The sequence below is a fragment of the Phalaenopsis equestris genome, unplaced genomic scaffold, assembly GCF_001263595.1.
Source record: "Phalaenopsis equestris unplaced genomic scaffold, ASM126359v1 Scaffold001187, whole genome shotgun sequence".
NCBI classification, from domain to species: domain Eukaryota; kingdom Viridiplantae; phylum Streptophyta; class Magnoliopsida; order Asparagales; family Orchidaceae; genus Phalaenopsis; species Phalaenopsis equestris.
The window spans coordinates 80,893-106,307 of record NW_018165626.1 but is presented as its reverse complement, the minus strand read 5'-3'; the positions used below and the strand labels follow the sequence as shown (position 1 = coordinate 106,307).

Below are 25,415 nucleotides of genomic sequence, written 5' to 3'. Positions count from 1 at the left end.
AGAAGCTTCAAGAAAAAAGAAAAACGAGAAGCTAATAACATGCCACATTCTCACTATCCTAAGAAAATAACCCCCTCCAACCCCTAAAACATGTCTGCCATTCTATTTTCACATGCTCAAGTAATAAAGATCTCAAAGTATAGGCACCATAAAAGCACAATAATAAACTAGCATGCTGTACCATCCAACAGAGTCATTCTCAGTAGCTCCGCAGAGAGAAAACCAAAAGGAAGCAAGGCGTAAAAGGGGGGAGGAAGGTACCTCCTTAAAGCAGAATGTAATACAGGGATTTCAGAAAGAGAATACTTCACAGCCTACACTCCTCTCCAACAGCAAGAGGAAGCCAACCCAAACACTAGGAACTAAAGAAAAAAGTAAGAAAGAAATTTGGCAGAGTTTTCTCTCCCTTAGAAATTTTTTTTCTTTTCGGCCCCTTGAAACTCACCAAACAGAGTCTCATATGGAATGATTAGGGGATCGCATACGGATCGAAGGATCGAGAGCAGACGCCCACATACGGGCGTGCGAGAGGCAGATGATGAGATCCTCGCAGAGGATGAGATACGATAAAGAATGGGTCGCGGGATCGTCCCGCGTGCGCGAGGCGAGCGCGGGAACGAGACTCCAACGGGAGGAAGGAGCGGGCCAGGTAGAACCGAGCGAGCCGAAGCTAGGGCAGAGGTCCACGGGGTCGAGACTCAGCAGAGGGGAGGGGGAGAATTAAATTAGGTTAGGATTTAATATAAGGTATTAATTATAATAATAATAATAATAATAAAATATTTTTTTATTATTATAATTAACACTTAAATGTGTATTTTTCCCCAGACGTGTCGTCGCGGTGAAACGAACGCCCCCTTTAGGCAAAATCGACGTTCTGAACGCGTCGGTGCAGTCCGTTTTGTCATTCGGAGTCGTTTAGACAACTTCATCGACGATCAAAACAAAAACGCGTCGCGATCCGAATCACGTCAAAAACTCGGCTCGAGCTCAATCAAACAGGACGGCGAATAACACAACGGTGCCAAATCAACGCATACGGTCAATCCTAAGGCCAACAGTCCTATAGAGATGCTCCTTGAGTTTCTCCACAGTAGTCTTACCTACTAAGTAATAGCAGTCAAAACTACCATGCGGAACGTCAAGTCGAGCGATCAAAATTTCTAAAGGGGAGGGCTCATTTAGGGTCCCTTTCTAGTTTTCTAGGAATAGTTGACAAGAAAGTCCTACGACTAGACCCTAGGCTATTAAAGAGGAGAAAAAACTACACCTCCGCCAAAAGTGAGGTTAACAGTAGACAATTTGTCAAACCATGTAAATCTGTGTGTTTCCGCTGTTTTTTTCTATTTCATGAATTTTTTTTCTCAATTCGGTTTTTTATTTTATTGCCGTCACTTTTCACAACAACTAGTATTAGAGTCAGATTCGAGATCGAAAGAAAATGATGAGCGGAGAAGAAGTGATAGCATCAGTGATCGAGAAGTTCAATGACACAGATTTTGGCTACTAAAGAATAAAGATAGAGGACTATCTCTATGGGAAGAAACTTCACCTGCCGTTGCTGGGAAAGAAGCCGGAAAAATGGACGAGACGGAATGGAATCTGTTGGATCGATAGGTTCTGGGGTTTATTCAATTGCCTCTTATACGATTAATCCTGTCGAGATCGGTTGCCCATAACGTCATCAAGGAGAGGACTACTGCAGATCTCATGACGGCTTTATCAGGTATGTATGAAAAATTATCGGCGAATAATAAGGTGCATTTGATGAAAAAATTATTCAATTTGAAGATGGCGGAAGGCGTGTCTGTTGCTTAATACCTGAATGATTTCAATATTATCACAAATCAATTGTCGTATGTTGAAATTGATCTTGATGATGAGATACGTGCGCTGATATTGTTGGTTTCATTGTCAAATAACTGAGAAGCCATTAGGATGACAATTCGTAGTTCTGCAGATAAATCTAAACTAGAATATGATGATATTCGTGATTTGATTTTGACTGAGGAGGTGCGCATGAAAGTTTCTGGCAATACCTCTAGTTAGAGTTCGACACTGAATGTTAATTCCAGGAGGAGATCACGGGACAAAAACTCAAACAGAGAAAGATCAAAATCAAAATCTGGTCAGCAAGCAACCTGTTAAAATTGTGGCAAAACTGACCACATAAAAAACAACTGCAGAATTCCTAAGAAGAAGGAGAGTGATAGTGCAAATGTAGTAACTGGAGAAAAATATGATGCACTATTGTTGGTAGTTCACAGTTCTATTGATGATTGGATATTGGATTCAGAGGTTTCCTTCCATACATCTTCCCACCGGGAGTTTATGCGAAATTATGTTGCAGGTAACTTTGAGAAGGTATATCTGACTGATGGAAAAGCTCTGGACATTGTGGGGATGAGAGATTTTGATATTGCACTCCCTAACAAGAGCAAATAAAATTTGCAAAAGGTCAGACACATTCCTAAGTTGAAGAAAACTTTATCTCTATTGGACAGCTCAATGAGGGTGGTCATTCAGTAGTGTTCTCAGATAGCACCTGGACGGTTACCAAATGAGCATTAGTACTGACTCAGGGTAAGAAAACTGACACACTATATATGACTTCAGGTTCACTCAACATTGTTGCTACTACAGTTGCAGAGAACACGAAAGATCTGCATCATTGGGGCTTGGTCACATGAGTCGAAGCTATAAAGAAATCTTGCAAGATAAAAATTCGAGCAAGTGGGAGCTGCCTATGAAAGAGGAGATGGATTCTGTGCCAGGGAATAAAACTTGGGAGCTGACAGAACTTCCACAAAGAAAGAAGACAGTGCACAACAAGTGGGTGTACCGGATAAAGACTGATCTTGATGACAGTAAGAGGTACAAGGCTGAAGTTGTCGAAAAGAGTCTTCAACAAAGACAGGATATTGTCCATGTAGTGGGAGTTGTAAGCAGACACAGGAGTAACCCAGGAAAAAACTTGGAGGTACAAGGTTATGTTGACGATGATATGTCAATTAAGGGTGTTACTCTTGAGAAACTGAAGTTGTACTCAACTTCATATAGTCTTCTAGCTTGAAGACAATGACTTTGAGTTGTAGATGTGTAGGATATCATGGTTGAGGATAAAGACGGTGCAATCAGTGTCCCAGTCTCCAAGTGAGAAATTTGTTGGGTAGATAAAGCCTGATCCACCTCCTGCTTTTGCGATTTTCATTTATGGAAATCATTCATAAATTGTATTTGCTTCCTAATGAAAAACCTTCCTAGTATTCGCACCTTTCTTCTTCTGTTGCTCGCCCAAACTAGATCCCGCCTACAGCCTTTAATCTCCCGCCAATGTTTGGATTCGCAAGATATGGCTTACCTTTCTAGGCCAAAATTCGGATGGCTTTATAGGCTCGGATGGAATTAAATAAAGGCAAGTCACGAAAAACTTTTCCCCTTCCCTTGTGTTGCTTCGTTGTGAGGCTATTCGTTGGATTTACGAAGAGAGAAGAGAGAAAAGAGGGGAGAAAGAGAGAGCTTCTTCACGATTTGTCCTGTGCGTGAGTTTAGTGTACGGGTGAAGAAATAAAACACAAGGCTTGTTTTTCCCTTTGATATTCTTCTTTTGGGTAGAGAGGAAGAAGAAGAGATTTTTCTTATAATCGTCGGGATGATTGACGGGTGTAATTTCTCAAGTTAATAAAATCCTCTGCAGCTCCGTGGACGTAGGCAATTTGTTAAACCACGTAAATCTATGAGTTTCCGTTGTTGTTTTCTGTTTTGTGATTTTTTTTCTCAATCCGGTTTTTCACTTTATTCATCATTTTTCACAACATATTTTAATATCAATAAAAATATTTAAATCCCGCCCTATTCTTAACTTCCTACGGTTGCGTGATTATGATTGTCAAAGTAGCTCATCATTCGTGAATAACTCGTGTTCGGCTCGATAAGCAAGCAAGTCAAACACAAACAATTTTTTTTAGCTCGATATATAAACGAGTCGAACACGAACAATGATATTTTTTAACAAGCCGAGTTTGAACTCACTCTCGGCTTGTTTACACCCCTAATAGTTGCATGCATGACTAGGATTGTCAAAATGGTTTTTGTTTGCAAAGACTCACGAACAAATTTTTTGTGTTAGAAATATAAACGAGCTAAACAAAAACAGTGGTATTTTTTAACGAGCCGAACACGAGCTGAGCCCAGGCTCGCTCGTTTTCAACTCGTTTACCCCCTAACTAGTAGCAATAAGAAGTTAAGGGCTTCAATTTCTTGAATGGAACCAATGTTATTTATAGTTTGTGTATTTATGTGTTATTTATGCCGTTAAGTGTTTAGAAAATATTATATATTGATTTTATGAGTCCATAATATGTTTGAGGAGACTTTGGAATGAAAGTGGTCGTCTATACCATGGAAGGAGTGGTTATGAGTGGTTATTTCCATGGGCTGACCCCCTTTCTTCTTCTCTCTTTTTAATTTAAATTTACATATTGTAAAAGAATAAAATAAGTGTTTTTTATGTAATAAATGATTATTGATGTTTGGAACTGAATTTAAGAGAGAGTTTTAAGTCCATCTTGACCTAGTTTTGATATTTTATCCAAATCATCCACTAAACTTTGTTGTATTGGCCCCACCAACTCCAAAAATATGCTAGGGACTTTTCTCTACCATTTCCAAGAATTTCTGCATTAAAATCCAAGATCTAGGAGGCATTTACTAGGTATTTTTGGTGCTATAGAGCAACAATTCAAGTAATTTTAACTGTGATCAACACAACTCAAACACATCTTTCACGACATTAGATTTGTTGTCTATCTTCCGCATCATGTTTGATCCTGTCTACTGGCAGGAAAGGTACAAAGGTCAGCAATCCTCAAAAATAAATAGGGTATAACCTCAAAGTGAAGACTTAAAAAAGTTTTCTTTACAAGATACTTTAAGTTTTGACTCATTTCAAAAGATTAAAGTCACACAATAGATGTCACATAGTACCAGCAAAATCTATTCGAATTTTGATCTAAAAAGTGACTTCCATCAGGTTGCTATGCACCCGGAGTTTATAGAATGGACCTCTTTCGTCGTCTTAACAGACCTGTACGAATGGCTTGTAATGCCTTTTGGGTTAAAGAATGCACCAGCAATCTTTCAAAGGAAGATGGATAACTGTTTTAGTAAGTATTCTAAATTCATTGCAGTATACATTGACGACGTACTCATTTTCAGTGACAATGAATATAAGCACAAAGAGCACTTGGAGCAGTTCCTGAGGATTGTGGAACAAGGACTAGTCTTATCGGCAACTAAAATGAAAGTGGGAACCTCACAGGTGGAATTTTTGGGTGCGGTGATCGGTAACTCAAAAATAAAACTCCAGCCACACATCATAAAGAAGATTGTTGACTTCCCTGATGACAAACTAAAGGAGAAGCAAGGGTTGCGTTCCTGGTTAAGAATTCTCAACTATGCCAGAACTTATATTCCTAACCTAGGGGTTTTGCTAGGACCGCTCTACCAGAAGACGTCACCGCACGGAGATAAAAAAATGAAGGCTCACAATTGGGAAATTGTACGAAAGATCAAAGTTCTAGTCCGAAACCTACCAGACCTTGAACTACCCCCAGAAAAGGCCTACGTAATTCTCGAAACAGACGGATGCATGGAAGGATGGGGTGGCGTCTGCAAATGAAAGAACAAAAAGGGAGATCCCAGAAGTTCTGAACGAGTCTGTGCCTACGCAAGTGGGAAGTTCCCAAACGTAAAGTCAACAATCGATGCGCAAATTCACGCATGCATGAAAACTCTGAGTGTCTTAAAAATCCACTACCTTGACAAAAGCGAAATCACATTACGCACCGATTGTCAAACTATCATCTCATTCTATAATAAGATGGTCAATAACAAGCCATCTAGGGTACGATGGCTCGCATTCACAGACTTCATCAATGGCTTGGGGATCACCGTTAATTTCGAACATATTGACGGAAAAAACATCCTCGCCGACGACAACCTTTCAAAGCTAACGTTTATTTTATGTGCAGGTTCTGAACCAGAAGAGAAAGAAATTAACAAATTTCTTGCAGAATGGATCCCAGAAGTACAGGAAGACAGAAATGGGTTCCTATCGACAACTCTTTTGGACGGCGGTATTTTAAGTTCCTCGCACCAGGAGAAGAGGATGCAGCTCCGAAAATGCAGCCAACGAACACTGAAGTATCTTATGGGAGTCGCTCGAATCACCCATCACTTCGGAAAGAAGGGACAACCTACGACACAATGCTCGTCGGATCGAAGGAAAACATGTTGCAAAAGTTATTCAAGAATTAAAAGTACTAAGGAGGATCCTCGGGAATAAAACAGGGTATTGCAAAAGCTTAGCCACTAGAGACACATGTCGCTTATCTTATCTGTTATCTTATATTTGTAAGGGTTAAATTACGATTTAGCCCCTTGTCATGAAGTGCTATAAATAGGAGTTTATTTTGAAGGAGAAGACACACAAGAAATAATCTTGAAGCCTATTCCTTCTTTAGAGTTGAGTCTTTCATTTCTGTAAGCGTCTCTCTTTTCGTTATTAATATATCTCGTTTTCTTTCAACTTCATTTTGTTTTAATTTACATTGGCAAAAGTTCTTTGTGACCCCGAGCCAACGATCTTATATTCTGAAAGTCAGTCTAGTGGTATCAAAGCTAGATTTGGAAAAACATGTCTAGCTAAACTCCCTTTACTATCTCAGATGATCTGAGTAGGCTCTGTGCTTGATTTTGTTCATATTATCTCAAATTTCTGAGTAAAAGAGGTAAGAAAACTCTGTTGCGTCATATTCACAGGCTGCTGGTATATTTTTGGATTATATTTCTTGAGGCCGAAAATTGATTGTGTTTATTACTGTAGATCTGATATAAGTTCTATTTTGAAGTTCTGGTTAAATATGAGTCAGGATGCTGTGTCCAATCAGTTCAGTTAGTAAGCCCAAGTGTCACGAAGAGACCCTGAGGATAAGAGCACTGTGGAATCGTAGGGCTGAAAAGGAACTGACTGGGTTACATTCAGGAACCTGTCTTATATTTAATCAAAACTCAAAAATATTATTTATTCTGTGATCTTAGGTAATATATATACAAGACGTCTGCTATAAGGAAATATAATTTCAAAGATATATGTTAATCATTGAGGGAAGGCAGATTATATGAGCTAAATCATCACAGATTGTTGAAAAGTGATTTTGAGATAGTTCTTTTTAATCATTATTATTGGCGTACCCTTTCAAAGTTTTATATGAACGATTGAAACATCGCATCAGGCAGTACCGATTATACGACAGCTTTAAAGGCTATGGAATCATTAGATCCACCACCTGTCGGTTTCCTTAATCTTGCAGAAGCAAAGCAAGGAACATCAGTCTTGTCTTGCTTAATCAAACAAAACAATACTATTATACACCTTTTACTAACAATCGCAGAGAAATTAAAGACGGTGGAAGATAAACTGCAGCAAATTTCCAACAAAGCCCCAGTTGAAGTAGAATCCATTGAGTCCTCCATCTCAGGCTTACAAAAGCAACTGAAAGCACTATCGCTAGGAGATCAGAAGGAGCAACCTGCCCTGAAGATCACCAAGCCAAGAGGATCATTTTTCATATTCAAAGATCCTAAAAAAATCTTTTGGGAGGAAAAGCAAAAAACTATCTAGATGGCCTCCTCATCCAGGAGTACTACTTCCCTTATCCGCAACCAATCCACCAGAAATTCTAGCATCACACCAGCACCTACGCCAACCATTGATGATCAAATTCGGGGGTACAGAATGAGATCTAGGTTGGGTCATGAACTGCAAAAACGTCTTCAAAAGCGTAATACGCATAGAAGAACGTTGAAGTCAAGAATAGACCCGGAATCAGAACTCCGGATCTCGCAGCAAAGGAGAGCTAATCTAGTGTCTGCTGAGACTCTCTATGAAGACGGTCGGTCTAATACTAACACAAAGTATACCAGCACTACTCAGAAGAAAGAATACTTGCTACGGATGGGGAGCAGGTTAACCTTCCTTTTATTCAACAACAGTCGTACCAACAACTGTTGCAGGAAGGACTCGAGCACATACACTTGGGTCTTATAATGGTAAGGGTTCATGCCTTACACAGGAGAGATGCAGGGACAACAACCCTTATTGTCCTACGAGATGCACGGTGGAGGTCCGATGTTTCAATAATCGGAACAATGGAGGTGGACTTATCGGCTGGAACTCAGTTGATGTACATTACACCAAACATGATGATGTCAATCCACGATTTCATGAACCATATAGAATTGGCCGTCCTTACTCATGGCTACGAAGAATGGCAAGGAGGGGAATCAAACCTATTAATCACAAGAGTCTTGGTCTCAAGGCTAACAAACGCGAGCCATACTGGATTCCTATACAACGTATCAGGAATCGCAGATTACCTGGCATCTCATGGTATTACAGCAATTCCCGGAAATCGACATACCATCAATCAACTTCAAGGCCTTACTTGGAACTTTAAACCTTCCTCCCAACAAACAATTCAAGTTCCACAAAAACTCCATACATCCCAAAGGATTGACGGTACTCTCCGTCTTTCTTTCACCGATTATTCAGCTAAACCATCCCTACCCCTATCATCCACAAAAGGGGAAACCTCAACATCCTCGGAACAAGAGGATGAGCTTATATTCGTCATCCTTGAAAATGAGTCTATCTGAGACGAAGAAACCCATTGGGATACTTCTTACTTTGAAAAAGAAGAAGATGTCCCCCAAATATCAAGCAAGGAAGATGCATCCGATGGAGAAGATGATGATGACTTCTCCCTCTTCCTATATCTAAATGCGCATAATAATGAACAAAGTTCATTCACGGAAGGCGGTGGGATTGAAGGTCCGACAGAAGGACTACAGGAGACAGAAGATGGACCAGATGATTTAAACTTAGATATAAATATATATAATATATTATTATATAAATAATATATAACATGCTCTTATATAAAAAAGTATGTAATTTCTTTTTGTTGAGCTAAAATAAACCGAACACAAGCAACAAATTGTTGTTCGTGTTTGGCTCGTTTATAGTTCGAGCTTAAAAAAAATTGTTCATGTTCAGCTTGCTTACTTAACAAACGAGCTTTTTTGAGAGTCCTAGTGGTGGGCAACTAACAGAAGGCAGAGGGTGGGTTGCAGTGGGCAGGCAGGCGGCGGGCGGCGGGCGGCAATCGGCGACAATTAGCCACGACGAGAAGGAGGCGGCGTTCGGTGGCCGGCGTTGGTGGAGGCAGGTGAGGGCTAGCTGTTGGAGGTAGAGGCAGAGGCAGAGGTGCAAAGAACGGCGAGCGCGGGTGGGTGAAGAACGGCGAAGGGGGGCGAGCGGCGAAGGCCTACTAGGCAAAGGGTTGTTTTGGTGTTTTAAAAGCAGGCACAAACATGTTTTTCTGTTTTTAGTATTTTAAAAACAGAAGTGTTATCCTAAAAAATAAAAATAGATATAACACAAAAAACAAATAAGCAAACCTTATTTTTATGTTTGTTTTCTATTTTTCGTTTTCAAAAATAAAAATAAAAAAAATAAAAATTGATTCCAAAGAGTCTCTAAATTTATATATGTTTTAAATTGCATTGAAATTCTATTTGGGTTAACTTTTATTTTTTTTTCTATTTTTTATTTTGTTCTGTTTATGTTTTGATTTGAAAAAAATATATATTTGACATATTTGACTAAAATATGATTATTTTTAAAAATACTAAAAAAGACCTAGTAGTTATTTTGAGTGTTTTTAAAAACACGATAATTTGTTTCTATAAACAATATATATATATATATATATATATATATACACACACTGAATAAACATATTTTTAAAAATAAAATAAAAAAGAAACATAAAAATATAAAATAAATTTATAGCAAACAAATCCTTTTTTTTTTGGGATTCAAGAACAAGAACCTGCAAATAGTCTACAGCGGGGATCACTCGAGCACGCCTTAGCTCAACCGGCCACTCGTCCTGTGCTTCATATTCTTGATCAAGCCCCTTCCGCTGCCACTTATCAAAATGTGACAATACTTCCACATCCATAGTGAAATTGAGGATGTGCTGCACTGATTTGACACTATAATTTAGCTTGAAAGGAACAACTTCAACGCCCATGGAAGATAGCACATGCACAACCTGCCATGAGGAAGAAGAAAATAGCAATGATGATCAAAGCAATTCCAGCACTGCTAGATAATCTTTTGGAAGATTTACATAAATACCACTTAATTCTAATATATTTACATGTCTAATACCACTTTAATTTTTATATATATACCACCTTATTATGTATGAAAAGTTGTATTTCACTTTTTAAAAGTCAAAATGGTGGCATTTTTTATGTGATATGAAAGATTTGGGTGGTACAAAAGGTAAATAAGTAAAGTTTAGGCGTTAGATATGTAAATACATATGAATTGATTGGTATGTATGCAAATGCCCATCTTTTAAAGTAGACTAACCTCCATCTCAGCATCATCAAGATAACCAACTGTGAGTTTTTTTATGTCAACGGAAAATGGATCATCCAGCGGAACATGTCGAGATGATGGATCCTCTGGGTCCTTCCCCCGGATTACATCTATTACAATGGCGCAGTCTGCAGCATTCCGGCAGAAAGGGCCAAGCTTATCCTAAGATTAAAGCTCAATTTCTTAGTTCCAACATAACCTTTGAAATAAATGGCTGAATGTGAAAGGCTGAAGAATTTCCTACCAAGCTCTCAGATAAAGACATCACCCCACTTCGACCCACAGTCCCAAAGGTTGGCCTCAATGCAGTTATTCCACAGCGAGCTGATGGGTAAGTTATAGAGCCGCATGTCTCTGAGCCAATCGCAAAAGGAACAAGCCCTGAAAATTTCACGTCATAGACCACTAGTTGTCAAATAAAGCAACAAATATTTCAAACATGGAAATTAGTATCAAATATTGACATGAAAACAGAAAGACTCTGAATCAATTACAGGTTGATCTGTATTTCTTTAAATTTTTGTGACAGTACGAACTCTATCCATCTAGATATTGTCTGCTTAGACATAATGGCCTCACAGTTTTATCCCCTTGGGGTTCATCCTTAGAATGCTCCAGCACGAACACGCTTAACATTGGAGTTTCTAATGAAATTTCAACCGTTATATTAAAAAGCGTCTCGATGTTTAAGAGTTCAGCTCCATTCTACTAAAGAGGTTTCACAATCTCCTAACTTAAATAATTGATGTCCTCATCAATATTTTTAACCCAGAATAATCCACCAGGCAGAGATTCCCATCTTAAGAGTGCTCCAACACAAGCACGCTTAACGTTGGAGTTTCTGATGAAATTCTAACTGTTACATCAAAAATGTTCCTCAATATTTAAGAGTTCCTTGAGGGGTTTCATAATTTCTGATGGCGAAAAACAATAAAATATATTATAAAGGTGGGCATAACCTGCAGAAGTACTGGCAGCAGGTCCAGCTGATGAGCCAGTTGAGTATTCCTCAATGTTCCAGGGGTTTCTGGTCCTTCCTCCGAACCAGATATCATCATAGGCCAATGATCCAGTTACGAGCTTTGCAATGAGGACTGAACCTGCCTCTTTAAGCCTTCAATAATAAGGTTGCATCGATCAGTAAGCTATCTACCATATACCTTAAAAGCTACCATGGTTAAACCACCTTCTATAAACCCAAGCTTCAGTATCAATAACTTGATTCCTGAATGACTTTGATCCCCATGTTGTCTTATAGCCAGGCACAGCGGCGATATCTTTCAATCCATAAGGAATTCCATGAAGCGGACCTGAAAGAAAAGCAAACAGCCAACAGCAACGAAATATTATTAGAAACTCTAACAAATCTCATGTATTAAATTTAAACTTTACATAAATTAACTAAGGCTTTTTAGTTGCCCACGCAAAAGCAAAATCATAAAAATAGTTTGGTTAAAAACTACTGGCAGGACTTGATCATAAAAATCCGAGCAATAAACCCTGAGCTTATTTTTCTTTCACTATAATGTTTAGATTACCTGATTCTACCTAAATTGCCGCAAAATCACAAAGAAGGATTGGCAAGTGAGCTGCCATACAAATTACCATAAAATATCAAAATTTGGATAAATAAATGTACCCAAATATACTCCTTGTTCAAGTAACTCATCCGCCTTCTTTGCTTGACTATATGCTAATTCCTCAGTATATGTAATCACTGTTTCCAGGATTTGATCATATCTGTTTCACATAGTGAGGCAATTTCAAAGCTGGAGCTTTTAGATATTTTCCTTTTATAAGGAAAGTGATAGAAGGGAAGAAAAAAGTTTAAAAAACAATTTATGAACTCAAAAATACCTCTTCAACCTCCTTAAGAAAATGGCTGTAAGCTCACTCGAAGTTATCTGTTTAGTCTTAATAAGGGCGCCTAGTTCAAGAATCTGGGAAGAAGCCATTAAACATATTAGTGTAAATGTTTTTTCTCTTGCTTAAATGAAAAATTCATGATAAAGCTAGTAACCTACAGTCATGAAAGCAATATCCTCCTCCTCTTCTGGTCTCTTCACACCAGATAGATTGGGATAATTAAATTTAGGAGAATCATGGCTCCCATCTCTGACACCCCAAGATGAACCAAACACTAGAACAGAAGGGTTATGTAGCCCTCCGTCTACAGAAGCAACCAACTTGCGGTTCTCTCTGAACCCGGGTATATTGAACTCTTTTGCACCCTCAGCTATTTCACGCACCTAATTAAATTAAAAAGTGTTATGTCTAATCTAGTGCATTGAAGTGCTAAGGAAGAGAGAAAGCGAATAAGTACTTTCGATTCATTGAAAAAATCGGCATCAAAATACTTAAGGGCATCCTTGAGTGCTGAAACGTCAGAAGCTTTTTCTCTTCCTTTTGAATCCACCAATGGAGGAATTTCTTTGATATCCTGAAGGAATAGCAATCAGGAGCCATAATTAAAAAGAATGAAGTTGAAAGAAGCAGTGCGGACAGTCTTACCTTAGAAAACTTATGGTATCTGGAAACCTGCACATATAGATGAACAGAGTCTCTGAGACAACGTAAGTTCAAAGAATTTGTTTGGCACTAACCTATGTTGCGGAGTTCAACAACAAGAACAGAGCCAAATACTTCTGATTGAATATAAACTAATTCATTCGAGACTCATCCGACTTGGATTCAAGAAATTAATTCACTCTAGGAGTCCAAGTAACTCTCTTAACAAATCCACACAAACCAAAACATTGTGAAGGACTATACATCTATATATATATATATATCAGTTTTTGGCATTTTAGTTTAAAATCCTTTCAGTTCTTATTCGGTCACAACTATAAGCAACATAATATTGAATTACAATCCACTTCACCACAGTCAACTTCTTCTGTAGAAGAAGCAAAAAGACTCAACCAATTAAACGAAGCTCCTCATCCGAATCCATTCAAACCCAAAACAGAAAACTCAACTATATTCTCCTCCCGATCACATTTTCCCAGAAACAGATAATTCGAAACCAAATCCAACCCTTGAAGTATATAGAGCCTTGTAGAAGAAGTTATCGGAAAAAGCAGTCAACAGAAATAGAGAGAGAGGAATCAAGAAAGGGTTTTACCATTCCATAGAGATGTTCTCTGGCTGAATCCACCAACGCAGTAAGTTCTCGCGACGGAGCGGAAGAGAAGCAGGCGATCACCGCCGCCAGGACACAGACGAGCACCACTCCGATTGTCTTTAGCCGGCACATGATAGTTTGCAAGCTTCGCCTTCCCGCGAAGCCACTCGAGTCGAGGAGACTTTAAACCTCTATCGGCATTTACACACATACCACCCAGTTCTTTTGTTTTTTTACAAATCCAACCCCCAAATTTTACATTTTTTCTTTTACATGTATAACTTATAGCACTTAAATTTTTCATATATTGTAAATATGAATGTTTAGGCTATATTTAACATTTGATATTTACACTTAAAAGTATAAAAATAGCTGTTTAAGATTTAAATGGTATGGCTGTAAATATATGAATGTTTAGGTGTTAGATATGTAAATACAAAAAATTTAAAAAGTCATATATTGATAAGGTGTCGCATAAAATTGAAGTTTAGGTTATAGACATGTAAATATATGAAAAGTGAGTGGTATATATGTAAATTTTTCTACTTTGTATTATGTTGCGTCGTATTTTCCAGCATGGACAATAAAGTAAAAGAAAATTTGATAGGAAGCGGATAATTTGATTATAAAATAATTAAATAAATAAAATTTAAATAATATAATTAAATTCAAAAGATAAATATCATTAGATTATTAGATAATACAATTAAATTATCATATACTATTAGATATTGTTAAATATAATCAAGATGGAAAAAAATATTAGATTTATTGTTTGAAAGAAATTTTAAAATAGACTCTTGATACAACAAAGGGTTTGTTTATGGCAACTATTGCTTATTTAAAAACTGTTGTGAAACTGCTCAATAATACTTTAATGTTGCAAAATGCTGGGTTGGCTATTACTTTATTTTTTTGTGAAAAAGTTAGACCGCACTTAGCCAAAACCGGTGGAAAACGTTGATTTCAGCGTCAGCTTTTTTTAAAAAACTTGCAAAACACAGTTTATACAAGAGAGCAAAACTACGATGTAGTGCTGCACCTCCACCTCAACGCTACCCCAAACCGTAAATGAAGCACTTGATTTTACCAACACGTAAAATTAAAATTAAACCTAAAATAATACAAAACATATCAATTTATTATCATAATTTTTTTATTTTCTCAAATATACCTACAAAAAATAAAAATAATAATAATTAAATGAATATTTGATTATCCTTGAATTCATACCACCTAAGTGATTTATTTGCATAGGGGATATTGTGATATATATATATATAATTTTTTTCTCTTGCTCCCTTTACATACATACCACACTATTTTTTTTTTTTTGTATTTACATATCAAACACATAAAACTTGGTATTCACATTTATAACACTTTGACATCAAAACTTTATGCATGAGAAGGTGTATTTCATTTTTAAAAGTAATTCATAATGATATTTTTGATGTGATATTGAACCTTTGAGTGTTATGCATGTATAAATATGAAAGTTTGGGTGTCATATATATAAATACATAAGAATTGTGTGGTGTACCCCTTGACAATTTATGTGCCTTCTATTCTGCCATTTGAAATATGTATAAGCCAAACTATTGATGCCATATTATACAACTTTCACCTCACATCGACTGTCCTTTTAATATGGAAATACATAATGAATGTTCATATTAACATAATACACTAAAGCAAATGATGATGGATTTCTGAAAAAGGTCTGCCATGAGAAGTCTGATATTTCTTTGGATTTCTTAACAAGTCCTAAAATCTTGAAATGAGTTTCCTTAAACTATGGCCATCTCCATTCTTTGTCCATTTTTCAACACTAACTTCGCCGCCGCCGCCGCCGCCGCTAAAACAATAAGCCGGTGCCTGCCACAACCTGGGCTTTTCCAGCACTGCTCCCACCTCAAATGTCATAACATGAGTGGATATTCCTGTGAACATGTCATAGTTCATGATTTGAAGAGCTTCAAACATCATCGTTGACGTAGGTCTTTTATTCTAACGAGCAAAATATTTCTTCATTTAAAAGAACTGATTATAAAGGTATATTTCCTTAGGATGATATAGTTTTATAGTCTATTCTGAATAGCCCAAAATCGAAGGACCAATGTGCAGAGTACCAAGGTACAGAATGAGTACACAGTACACAATTGTGTACTCTAACAAATGGAGTATCCAATTCGGTACTTTATACAGAGTGAGTACAAAATTGCATTCTCCTATCATCCACATGAGAAATTATTTCATATGGAGTACGTAAGCAGCTCAACGTGCGGACTAGAAATTATTTCATATGGAGTACGTAAGCAGCTCAACATGCGGACTCAAGTAATATGCAGTAATATGTCGTCATGTGTGTTATATCGGACCCACTTAAATAATTTAAAGTTAATCTGCAATGTGTGTTATATCGGGCCCACCTAAAAAAATTAAAGTTAATCCGCAGAGGTTATTTGGGAAGCTTCTTGGGAGTTATTGTGAGATTATTGGGGTATTAACTTTAATAACGCTGCAATAACCTCAATGACTTCCCAATAACCCCACAATAACATTCACGGTTCCACTTCAAAAAACACACTCCATCCACACCAAGATTTTCTATGTAGTCCACAACTAATAATTTATTAGAAAAGAACACCCTTTCTATTATTCTTTGCAGGGTTTCTTAAACCCTAAAGTCCACTTAACATATAACCTAAGCTCTGCCATAAAACATGGATACCTAATCCTCACTTTACTCTAGCGTGCAGTCCTAAACCCTAAGATGCATTATGCTGCCAAATACCGCCTAGGCGACGACATCCAAAATTTCATTTCATACAAAAACAAAACCAAGTATTCCCATGGATTTAACTAACCGTCATAGAAGTCCCAACGCACAGGGCGATGAGAGACCACATCTTCGTAGTACCAAATAAACCCGATCTTCTCCCAAAGGTTGCATAGGAATCCATCGGTTCTCCGGCGGCCCAAGTAGGTGGCTCCGGCGAGGAAGTCCGGCCGGGGAATTCCCACCCCAAACTCAACCACGCGGCAGTACTCCTCTCTGCCCGTTAGAGTAAAATAGAAGGAGGTGCCATTGTTCCACTCGACATCATGGAGCAAGGGACCGAGCTGCTTCTGCATTAGGTTAAGGTTTAGCCCGCGAGGCCAATCGTACCAGAGGTCAGAAAGCTGTAGCTTGGTGCTGCTGAGGTTCATGTACAGAAGAGCGTGGAAGCGCTCCGGCCACATTGCTGGCGTCGGCGCTGGGTCCTCGTGGTGGTCTATGGTGGTAGCATTGTTGAGCACGAAGAGGAAGAGGAGGGGAATGATTAGTCTCATTCTGCTTTGTGTTGTCTGTGGACTGGTTATTGCTTGGATGTTTGGCTTCTGAGTTAGGTTCTGTTATCTTCATTATCCTTATCGTGGATGTTTGAGACAAGAGGTTCACACAATCCACACGTGTGCGCTGACAACACAATCCATATGTGTGAGCTGACCGTGGTGTTTGGGTTTAGTGTGGCTCAAAGTCGACTCGTGATTTGTTATATCTGATTTCGAGCCTTACTTGCTCGAAATTGAATCAGGCTTGATTCAGCTTGAAATCTAAACAAGGTAACTGAAATTTGAGTTATTTGGATCAATTTCAGTTGGGAATCGGTAGATTGGCTCACATTAAGTTATTTGGATATTTTCTAGATCGAAAATAGCTCTTGACTTATTATATTCAATTTTACTTAGCATTATATATATATTAAATAAAAAATGCTACGAGCCAATATAGAGCAGTCCGAACTGATCCATATATGGCTTGAAATTATGTTTTGCATGATCATCAAAATTATTATGAGGTATATGAGTCCTCTCTCCTAGAAATTTTTGAAGTATTTTTAATTTTCTAATTTTTTTAACGGTTCTCTCTAACTCAGGATCATAAAGTTCAAGGTCAGAAGATCCTGAACTACGCATACACCTACTAAGTTCAACTAGCAATAGACCCTAAACTAAAGAGAATATTAAACAATTCAAATGAATACTCACAACATAGAATAAACTCTTAACAATTAAACTAAATCAAACAACAAGCAAACTACAGGGATTATCGAACAACTAAAAGAAAACAAGGATACAAGTGCACAATCAAACAAGTATTAAATAGATAGTTTTGGGTTTTGTAACTAAATAGAAAATAATATAAATACAGGAAGTAGTGAACATTAGGATTTTTAAGTCTAAAACCTAAAAGTCAATCTAAAACATCATAATTTGACTTCACTGTCATTCCTCAACAATGATGCCAAAAACTTGACATGAACCAAGTGTTGTGAGGCACAGGCAATTCACACAAGTATATATGACGTATCAGTAGCACTGGGTTGGAGTCCAATTGTTCATCCTACAGGGAATGAGATGAACACAATTTGAAAAAGTTTTAGTCTATAATTATCAGTCCAAACCTTAAAATTTTCAATTTTAGTTCAAAGTAAAGTGTTTACATAAGTTTTGCAAAAAAAAAAATAAATCTTTTCTTAATTAAGTGAAAATACTTATGTGAGAGATGAATTCTCCCATAAAATGAATCCTAGAAAATCCAGGCTTGATGAAATGTCGATACTAGGTGATAAACAGGAACAATCCTCTTTCTCACCCCCTTTTGGCAAAATTAAGAAAGTTAGTGAATTCCACTAATGAGTTCCCTGCATCTAGTGGAATTCTCTTTCTCACCCCCTTTTGGCAAAATTAAGAAAGTGAATTCCACTAATGAGTTCCCAGAATTAAACATTTCCTATCAAGTTAGCACTAAGCTTAAGTAATGTCCTTATTCTCAGAGTTTAATGAAATTAATCTCAAATATTCCACTAAGGATACTTCTGTATCACAAAGATCATAAAATAACTTTACGCAACAAGTGACCAGTTTGCATTGAAACAAAAATATGCGAGAGATTAATTTTCACCATAACACCACATTGTCCAACTCAAAATAACCATCAAAACCTATAGTTTTATTCATCAAATCAGAAGAGAATCGGGAAATTTAGTTCCTGGATATGTTTTGAAACGCAAAACTCAAACTTTGATTCATTAAAATAAAAGCAAAATACAAGAGTTGAGTTAAAATAACAAACTAGATCTCACACTTGGAATGCCTCCACACAAATGTGTTTAAAGCCTTCTCCAAATAAAAGCAATAAAACTCTCATCGGTCTCTCTATACAATGGCACTCAATCCTCTCCCTCTCTCTATCTAAGAATTCTCCTGAGAAGAAGTCCTCCACTATGAAGAAGTTCTAAGGAAATAAAATGAGGAACTGAGCACCTGCTTCTTTGTGATCTTTCTTTTTATATATCCCTCCTCCTATCCTTCATGGTTCCTCTTTTTAAAATCGGATGATCGAGGCTTTACATCTCCTCCTGAACTACCTCCAACTAGCTTCGACGCAAACTTGTTGAAGAAATTGGCGCATGAGCACCAAATATATATGTAGGTGCATAGGCATCAACTGTTGAGCGCATATGCGCCAAGCCTTCATGCATGCACCTTGTAAATTGTAGGCGCATAAGTGCCCACTGCTTGGCACATAGGCCCCATGCATTCTCCTTCGCTTGAAGAGGTGGGTTGGCGCTTATGCTCTGATAGCATGGCACAAATGCTACAAGCTCTCTGTCTGCAAGTTGCGTGGAGTAGGAATTGGGTGCGTATGTGCCCATAGCTTGGCTTATAGGCGCCAAGATCTATGTTACTGCTGCCGATGTAAAGCTCGTTATCTGTTAACTGCACAAATAACATACCCACAAAATGTAAAAAAGGAACAAAAGTATATGAAACAATAATAGAAATTAACATAAAAACTTAAGATATTACCAAGAATTGAATTAATTTCGCATAAATTACACTTATCAACTAGTAATGTTGGGATTACAAAAAAATCATATTTTCAAATACATCAGAACATTAAAAATCTCCTAAACCCAAAAAAAAAAATCATTTCATAATTATAATTATAGATATTGTTATCATATTCCACTTCTGAAATTTTAGGGCCTCAAATTCCACCAAAAAATGTCTTCAAATTTCACTCTTCTTTCAAGATTAATGCCAACTCATACATCATAAGCTTCATTTATCCATCTAAAATAATTCCAATCAACTTTAGATCAATTTATTGGATATTTGTAAAATCACCACACACATATCTAACTTTTATAACAATTAAATATCATTCATTACAAATGATACAATTTTTAATGCCTCTTGAACTTGATGAATGAGAAGAACTCGTCTTTTAATATGTATTATCTGAAAGAAGAAATATAATTAACAAACTTCAAGAAAACAAAAAATGCCCAATAAAATAAATGCATTTCAATTGATCAAAGCATCTCTATAAACAAATTAAGACAACTAACTTGAACTAATCTATGAACAAATCTGAACTAAATTGATCAAAAGCCAAAATAAAACAAGATTGCTTCCATTTAACTCACCCACTCCATGTTTTGAAGTTCTCAATGTTGTTCCATTAATTGCTAATAAAATGTGTAACTGCACTTTAATTTCAAGAATATCAAACAATAGTAAAACATGCGAGGACCTTATATTAAAACTTCTGCCACTAAAAGTTTCCTATTTGAGTTTGTACTTCATCACCTAACAATATCCAGAGTTCAAATTTCATGCACGACATATCAATCTCAATTGCTAGTGGATTTGAGAGATCTAATATGTATGTTATAAAGACTTGACGGCTACCTAAATAGAAAAACTGTTAGTGGTATACTTTAGAGGGTAACCTAAGGAGAGCAACATATAGGGGTGCAATCAACACAATATGTTAGGGCACGTTACTACTACTTCTGATTTGGAGGAAGTAAGCAACGTATAGTTGGCTAGTCATATTACGGAATGAGAAAGTTGAAAATATTTGAAAGACACTTGAAGTGAGCATGTTCTAAGTCAGTTTTGTTTGGAAGACAGCCTGAGAGGAGCAGTTGAAAGGGTCGTAGCCGACATAGTAGATTAAATCACGTCATCATCACTTTATAAGGAAGAGGAAGACACAAGTTGTTGTAGCTTCTAGCAGGTAAGGACAACATTTGGCTAGTCAAATGGAGTTGATGTGGTCGTACGAGCCTTTGGGATGCTCCTCTCGACTTGGAAGAGGGGCAAAGCCTCTCAGATGTGTTTATCACACATGAAAGGAGGAAGGGCCACTCAAGAAATTTTTGAAAGGTTTAAGTTCAAAAAATATAAATTGTAATATTTAGTTGTGAAATAGATACATACTTGTGTTCATAGAGCTATGTGGGTAAAGTTCGAACTATAACACTCACAAATCTACCAATAAATTCACTTAAAATAATTTAAAGAAGTTCCACAACAATTTATAGCACACACTGCGGAGAAAAATTTACACACTTAGGCAGCGTTGCGTATGTTAGATAGATTATTGGGAGAGTATTGAGAATTATATTTGTATTATATCTCTATAACATGTCTGTAACTTAACTGTAATTAATAAGTTGAGCTTGTGTTTTCATATATTTAAAAATCATGATAGGTTGAGGATATAACCCCACATGCCCTCCTGTTCTAAAGCAAGCAAATTTTTCTCAACACTGTGAGATCGACAGGATAAGGGGCTGCCACGCGCTCCCCCTTCCCAAAACCTTAAACCAGAACGAATATGCTCGCCAAATCAAGCTCATACTCCTCTTCTCTTATCTTCTCGCAATTTCCAGATACCACCCAGCCAGAAGTATCAGACTCCAAGCTGATTATTGGCATACAGTGATTCAAGCCCTCCATGGCATTTCAGTATGCATCTCCAGCAGCCTTACGGCCTTCCACCATCGCTTCAGCGTCTGCCACTCCATCAATCCTCTTACCACTTCAACCCGGTACGACCGGACTACGTCGACCTCTTGATCCTTTTGCGCTGCGTTCCTCCTACATATCTCCTTCTGTGAAGCTCTTCCTTTCTCCTTTTCGACTGGCCGGCACCGCATCACCCAGATTCTCCATGCGTGTGGCCTCCAAACAGACTTACATCTGTAGAGATTGCGGGTTTCCTGCTTCTTCTTACCCCAATCTGTGCTTGTTAATTCGTTTCGTTGCTTTTGATTCCATGGACATTAACTCGGTTTTTGTTGCAGTTATATTTACAATGAGAGGACAGCCTTTGAGAAGTTGCCTGACAATTACTTCTGCCCAGGTAAATAAGTAAGGTCTTCAATTTGAAGCCGAGTTTAAATTTTTATGCAATGAAGCAATTTCTTTCTTTTTGGAATGCATTGATTGCTACGCTTATACTCTAATCCATCACGGAAGTGTATTTTGGACTGTTTCAATGTTTGTTAGATTAATCTGAGTGTTGCGAGTTTATTTCTGTAGTTTGTGGTGCACCGAAGAGGAGATTCCGGGTTTATGAACCAGCAGTTGCAAGGAATTCCAACGATACAGATATTCGTAAGGCTCGCAAGGCACAGTTGAAGAGAGACGAAGCCATTGGGTATAAGCTAATTCTATCTTTGAATTATTATTATTTTTTTAATTTTGACTTAGTTTTTAATTCGATTATACTTTGGTTTCATTTTGTGAAGAAAAGCAAGAATATTGGATACTTAGGTTTGAAGCAATTTTGGCGTTAGGCAAAGTTCCTTTAAAAGTCAGGTTGGTGGAAACGAAGAACAGAGAGAGAGCTATTTGGTTTCTTCCTCTAACTACAGAAGCGAGCAAATTAACTTGACTTTTGGTTTTAGACGTTAGATTTCTGTTCTATTTTTTCCACAAAATAGTAAAGATTCCAAGGATGCCCAAAAAAAGTTCTTGCAATATTGGAGACTATTTCTAGAGCTACATTTAGCTGTGATATGAGGAGGAAACGAATTCAGGTGAAGCTTGTAATTTACTTTAACGTTTGCACATTCCTTCAAGATATGCTGATTTTTGTTTTCTCCATGGATTTTGACGAACAACTCAGCATTGTGGTTTATATCATCCTTGTTGTATTGCAATTACAATTTTGTCCACAATTGCAATCCATAACTTATTATTATTATTATTATAGATTTCTAGATGATTACTCATGCCATAGCCATTGTGAAGGATCCCCTACTAAGGGAATGATGTTGGAATAGGAGGGCTTGGGCAAAGGCTCTTCAACTATCCTGAGCATTGGAGGATGACTCCCAGGAATGAGGGAGTTGCCCTGCCCATGGTAGCTAGGAGAAGCTTCATGAATAGCGCCACCATCGATTAATGCATGCATGGCCAACTTCGGCACAAATTTTTAATATCGAGCAGTTGTGCTTTGCAAAATGAGGCCAGCTTCAAGCCTCAATTCAATCCTCGATTCATGTTACAAGCATGCTAGCGGATCAAGTCCTTAGTCAATTTGGCCATGTAAAGGTGTTGGAGGGCTCATCATACGACCAAATGCCTTTCTCACTGGGCTTTAAGTTATAGAGAGCAAGCTTGTATTCAAGTGTTCGTTGAATGATGCTCTACTCATGTAGCCGACCATAAAGGCTTGTTGTTGTTGTTGTTGTTGTTGTTGAATGATGCTCTACTCATGTAGCCGACCACACTTACTGGGATAAGGATTTGTTGTTGTTGTTGAATGATGCTCTACACCCATTAGAAGATAGGAGATGCACTTTGGAAGCTCTCCTAACTTTTGATGAAAGTGAACAACAAAGAGGCATTTATTAGATGAAAATGATCCTCTATGGGCCAAATATGCTTGAGATTAAGAAAAGCTATTCTCAAAAGAAACCATGGATCCCTTTTGCTGACGATAAAATGATGTGCTTTTGAATAGGAAGGCCATGAACGTCATTATTAAAGGGAATCATGCTTACTCATATGTTCAATGGATATCATGATATATTTTATTGCACGATAAGGGATTTGACAACTCTAAGCCATTTGTCTCTTCGATAACGATGCACGATCATTTTTGCTTAAACGGGATGTATACTAAGAACATTGAGGTTGGTTGATGGTAGACTAGCATAATGCATTAAAGGTCATTTGCCCTTGCTAATTTTTGTAGTTTTTATGATGACCATGATTCGGAACATCAAGGTTTTGGGGAGCATGATATGAAAACTCGAGTCCTTTCTCAAGAGAATCTAGGAGGAATGAACATTAAAAGTTCGTTCTAGAAAACTATATTATTGCTTGAATTATAAGAACATGGTTGATTATCAGATAAGTGTTTTTATTGTGGCTTTTCAATGAAACAAGATAGTATTTAAGTAAATTTATAAGCGAACTATTTATAATGAATCTCTTATCAACATTTGCATGTGAATTCTATATGAAACTAGTTAAGAGTTTTTCATTTACTAATTCAATGTTTTCCTCTTGTAGGGTGCTTGTTTTATAGATGATTCATCCACTTCTTTATGGCTATATTGCGGATGAGGATGACTAGTTTACTTGAAAAAATATATTAGATTTGGACCCAATTATACTTAGATCATAGTCAAAGATAGCATAGTTTCTCCAGTCAACTCATTTTAATGCTTAATCATAATAGTCTTTAACTCTTGTTGAACATGAAAAAGGAATTCTTGCAACTTCAATGAATAAGATAAAGTGTAAACTACTATCTTAATGTAGGCATTTGTAGCTATAAGAGCTCTCGGATGCCTTAATTCTTTTATATAGTAGTTTCCCTACGTCATATCCATTGTATCAATTTTTGGTTGATACTAGATAGTGGCATACTTGACCCTTGTAGTCCCTATAATGGAGTTTTACAACCCTCAATGCTCTTTACCTTGATTTAAAACATTTACATCATATAATATTCATTTTATATTGTTTGATTGTTGCTTTACTCATTTCTTCTTAGAGATGGGCAATTTGTTGAGCCTCTAGTTATGACTTTCTTTTTTGTAAATGTCTTTATAAAGATGGAGATTTAAGATTAGCTCTTATAGAGGAAGTTTTAAAGAAGATATTTGAAGTGCATGAGGTACATATATACTTTGTCCCATGGATTCCATGCAAAGGAAAGATATCTGACTCCTTCATACCAGAGGAACTTTATTTCTTCATTGATAGCTTCCATATATGGTTCAGAAATCTTCCATAAAATGCTAGTGATTGATATCCTTTTGCGACTCCTGCTAGTGCTAGCTCAATTTGCCCTATTGCCTCCATAATATATTTTGTTTTGCCAAACTATTTATCATAAGAAATTAATTGTAGTTGATATGTTTCTTTATCTATTTTTGAGAAAAAAGAGAATCGCCTTTGGTAGGAACAATCTTCTACTTAGGGGCTTTTCGACTCTCTTGCAGGTTTTACTTTATTGGGGGCACTTGGGTTACTTATGCAAGGTTTTGTCGCCTGGGGTCTCTAACCTTTCTGAGAGAGGGCAGTCTGCATCACCTTGGCAAGGCTCTTTAATATTTCAATCTGGACAGCTCATTTCGACTTGTTTCATAAACAAATTTCAGTGTGGAATGTAGGGCTCATGTATCGATTGATGTATTAAAAATATTTAGCTTTTTTGTGAGTGTCGGCGAGTTGCCACTCTATGCATAAAAAAATTTCTAGTCGTCTCCGCAACTTTTTTTAGGGACATCATTGCCGAGGTATGTGATAAGATTCTCAAGGTCTAGCTTGTTCTTTGATAATATAAGACCAGTTAACGATAAGTCAAGTTTTTCAAGAGCTTGATCACGATCCACGTCGTCAAATTTTTTTAATATCAGGTTGCCTGACTTAGATTGTTGTTCCTTGACTTTTGCATTGTAGTATTTT

The 25,415-nt window shown here is 37.2% G+C and overlaps 3 protein-coding genes across 5 annotated transcripts in view; 1 reads left to right on the top strand and 2 right to left on the bottom strand.

Moving 5' to 3' along the window:
* The window catches only part of LOC110033448 (glutamyl-tRNA(Gln) amidotransferase subunit A), a 35,886-nt gene extending 22,036 nt beyond the window's left edge, over positions 1 to 13,850 (bottom strand). Inside the window, exons 1-11 of one of the 2 annotated variants that reach the window (XM_020737428.1) lie at positions 13,641 to 13,849; positions 13,028 to 13,054; positions 12,840 to 12,956; positions 12,541 to 12,765; positions 12,374 to 12,456; positions 12,156 to 12,256; positions 11,703 to 11,826; positions 11,476 to 11,630; positions 10,761 to 10,897; positions 10,508 to 10,678; positions 9,957 to 10,181 (exon numbers count right to left, since the gene is read on the bottom strand). In XM_020737428.1, coding sequence (XP_020593087.1) covers positions 9,957 to 10,181; positions 10,508 to 10,678; positions 10,761 to 10,897; positions 11,476 to 11,630; positions 11,703 to 11,826; positions 12,156 to 12,256; positions 12,374 to 12,456; positions 12,541 to 12,765; positions 12,840 to 12,956; positions 13,028 to 13,054; positions 13,641 to 13,772 — 1,497 coding nt within the window. In that variant the 5' untranslated portion in view covers positions 13,773 to 13,849. Of the gene's footprint in view, positions 1 to 9,956; positions 10,182 to 10,507; positions 10,679 to 10,760; positions 10,898 to 11,475; positions 11,631 to 11,702; positions 11,827 to 12,155; positions 12,257 to 12,373; positions 12,457 to 12,540; positions 12,766 to 12,839; positions 12,957 to 13,027; positions 13,055 to 13,640 lie in introns of both variants that reach the window. The other variant, XM_020737429.1, reaches the window with a different exon arrangement.
* Positions 13,851 to 15,188: 1,338 nt separating this feature from the next.
* On the bottom strand, positions 15,189 to 17,021 carry LOC110033449 (uncharacterized protein At4g14100-like). The gene is made up of 2 exons (XM_020737430.1): positions 16,511 to 17,021; positions 15,189 to 15,583 (listed from the first exon to the last, which is right to left on the bottom strand). The coding sequence occupies exons 1-2, from the start codon at positions 16,974 to 16,976 to the stop codon at positions 15,408 to 15,410; spliced, it is 642 nt and encodes a 213-aa protein (XP_020593089.1). The 5' UTR covers positions 16,977 to 17,021; the 3' UTR covers positions 15,189 to 15,407.
* A 4,200-nt stretch (positions 17,022 to 21,221) lies between these two features.
* On the top strand, positions 21,222 to 25,073 carry LOC110033447. 2 transcript variants are annotated; one of them, XM_020737426.1, is made up of 4 exons: positions 21,222 to 21,701; positions 21,791 to 21,849; positions 22,029 to 22,146; positions 24,950 to 25,073. In XM_020737426.1, the coding sequence occupies exons 1-4, from the start codon at positions 21,442 to 21,444 to the stop codon at positions 25,056 to 25,058; spliced, it is 546 nt and encodes a 181-aa protein (XP_020593085.1). In that variant the 5' UTR covers positions 21,222 to 21,441; the 3' UTR covers positions 25,059 to 25,073. The 2 variants fall into 2 exon arrangements, with proteins under 2 accessions (XP_020593085.1, XP_020593086.1); XM_020737427.1 differs by lacking the exon at positions 24,950 to 25,073 and adding an exon at positions 22,238 to 22,277 and having other exon boundaries at positions 21,223 to 21,701.
* The last annotated feature ends 342 nt before the right edge of the window (positions 25,074 to 25,415 follow it).

Excerpts from the sequence above, each read along its gene's own strand:
- LOC110033449 (XM_020737430.1), bottom strand. The coding sequence starts at position 16,976 with ATGAGACTAATCATTCCCCTCCTCTTCCTCTTCGTGCTCAACAATGCT. Across the intron at positions 15,584-16,510 it reads GCGTTGGGACTTCTATGACG|GAATATCCACTCATGTTATG; the intron begins GTTAGTTAAATC and ends ACATGTTCACAG.
- LOC110033447 (XM_020737426.1), top strand. The coding sequence starts at position 21,442 with ATGGCATTTCAGTATGCATCTCCAGCAGCCTTACGGCCTTCCACCATC. Across the intron at positions 21,702-21,790 it reads TACATCTGTAGAGATTGCGG|TTATATTTACAATGAGAGGA; the intron begins GTTTCCTGCTTC and ends TTTTTGTTGCAG. Across the intron at positions 22,147-24,949 it reads AAGAGAGACGAAGCCATTGG|GTTTTACTTTATTGGGGGCA; the intron begins GTATAAGCTAAT and ends ACTCTCTTGCAG.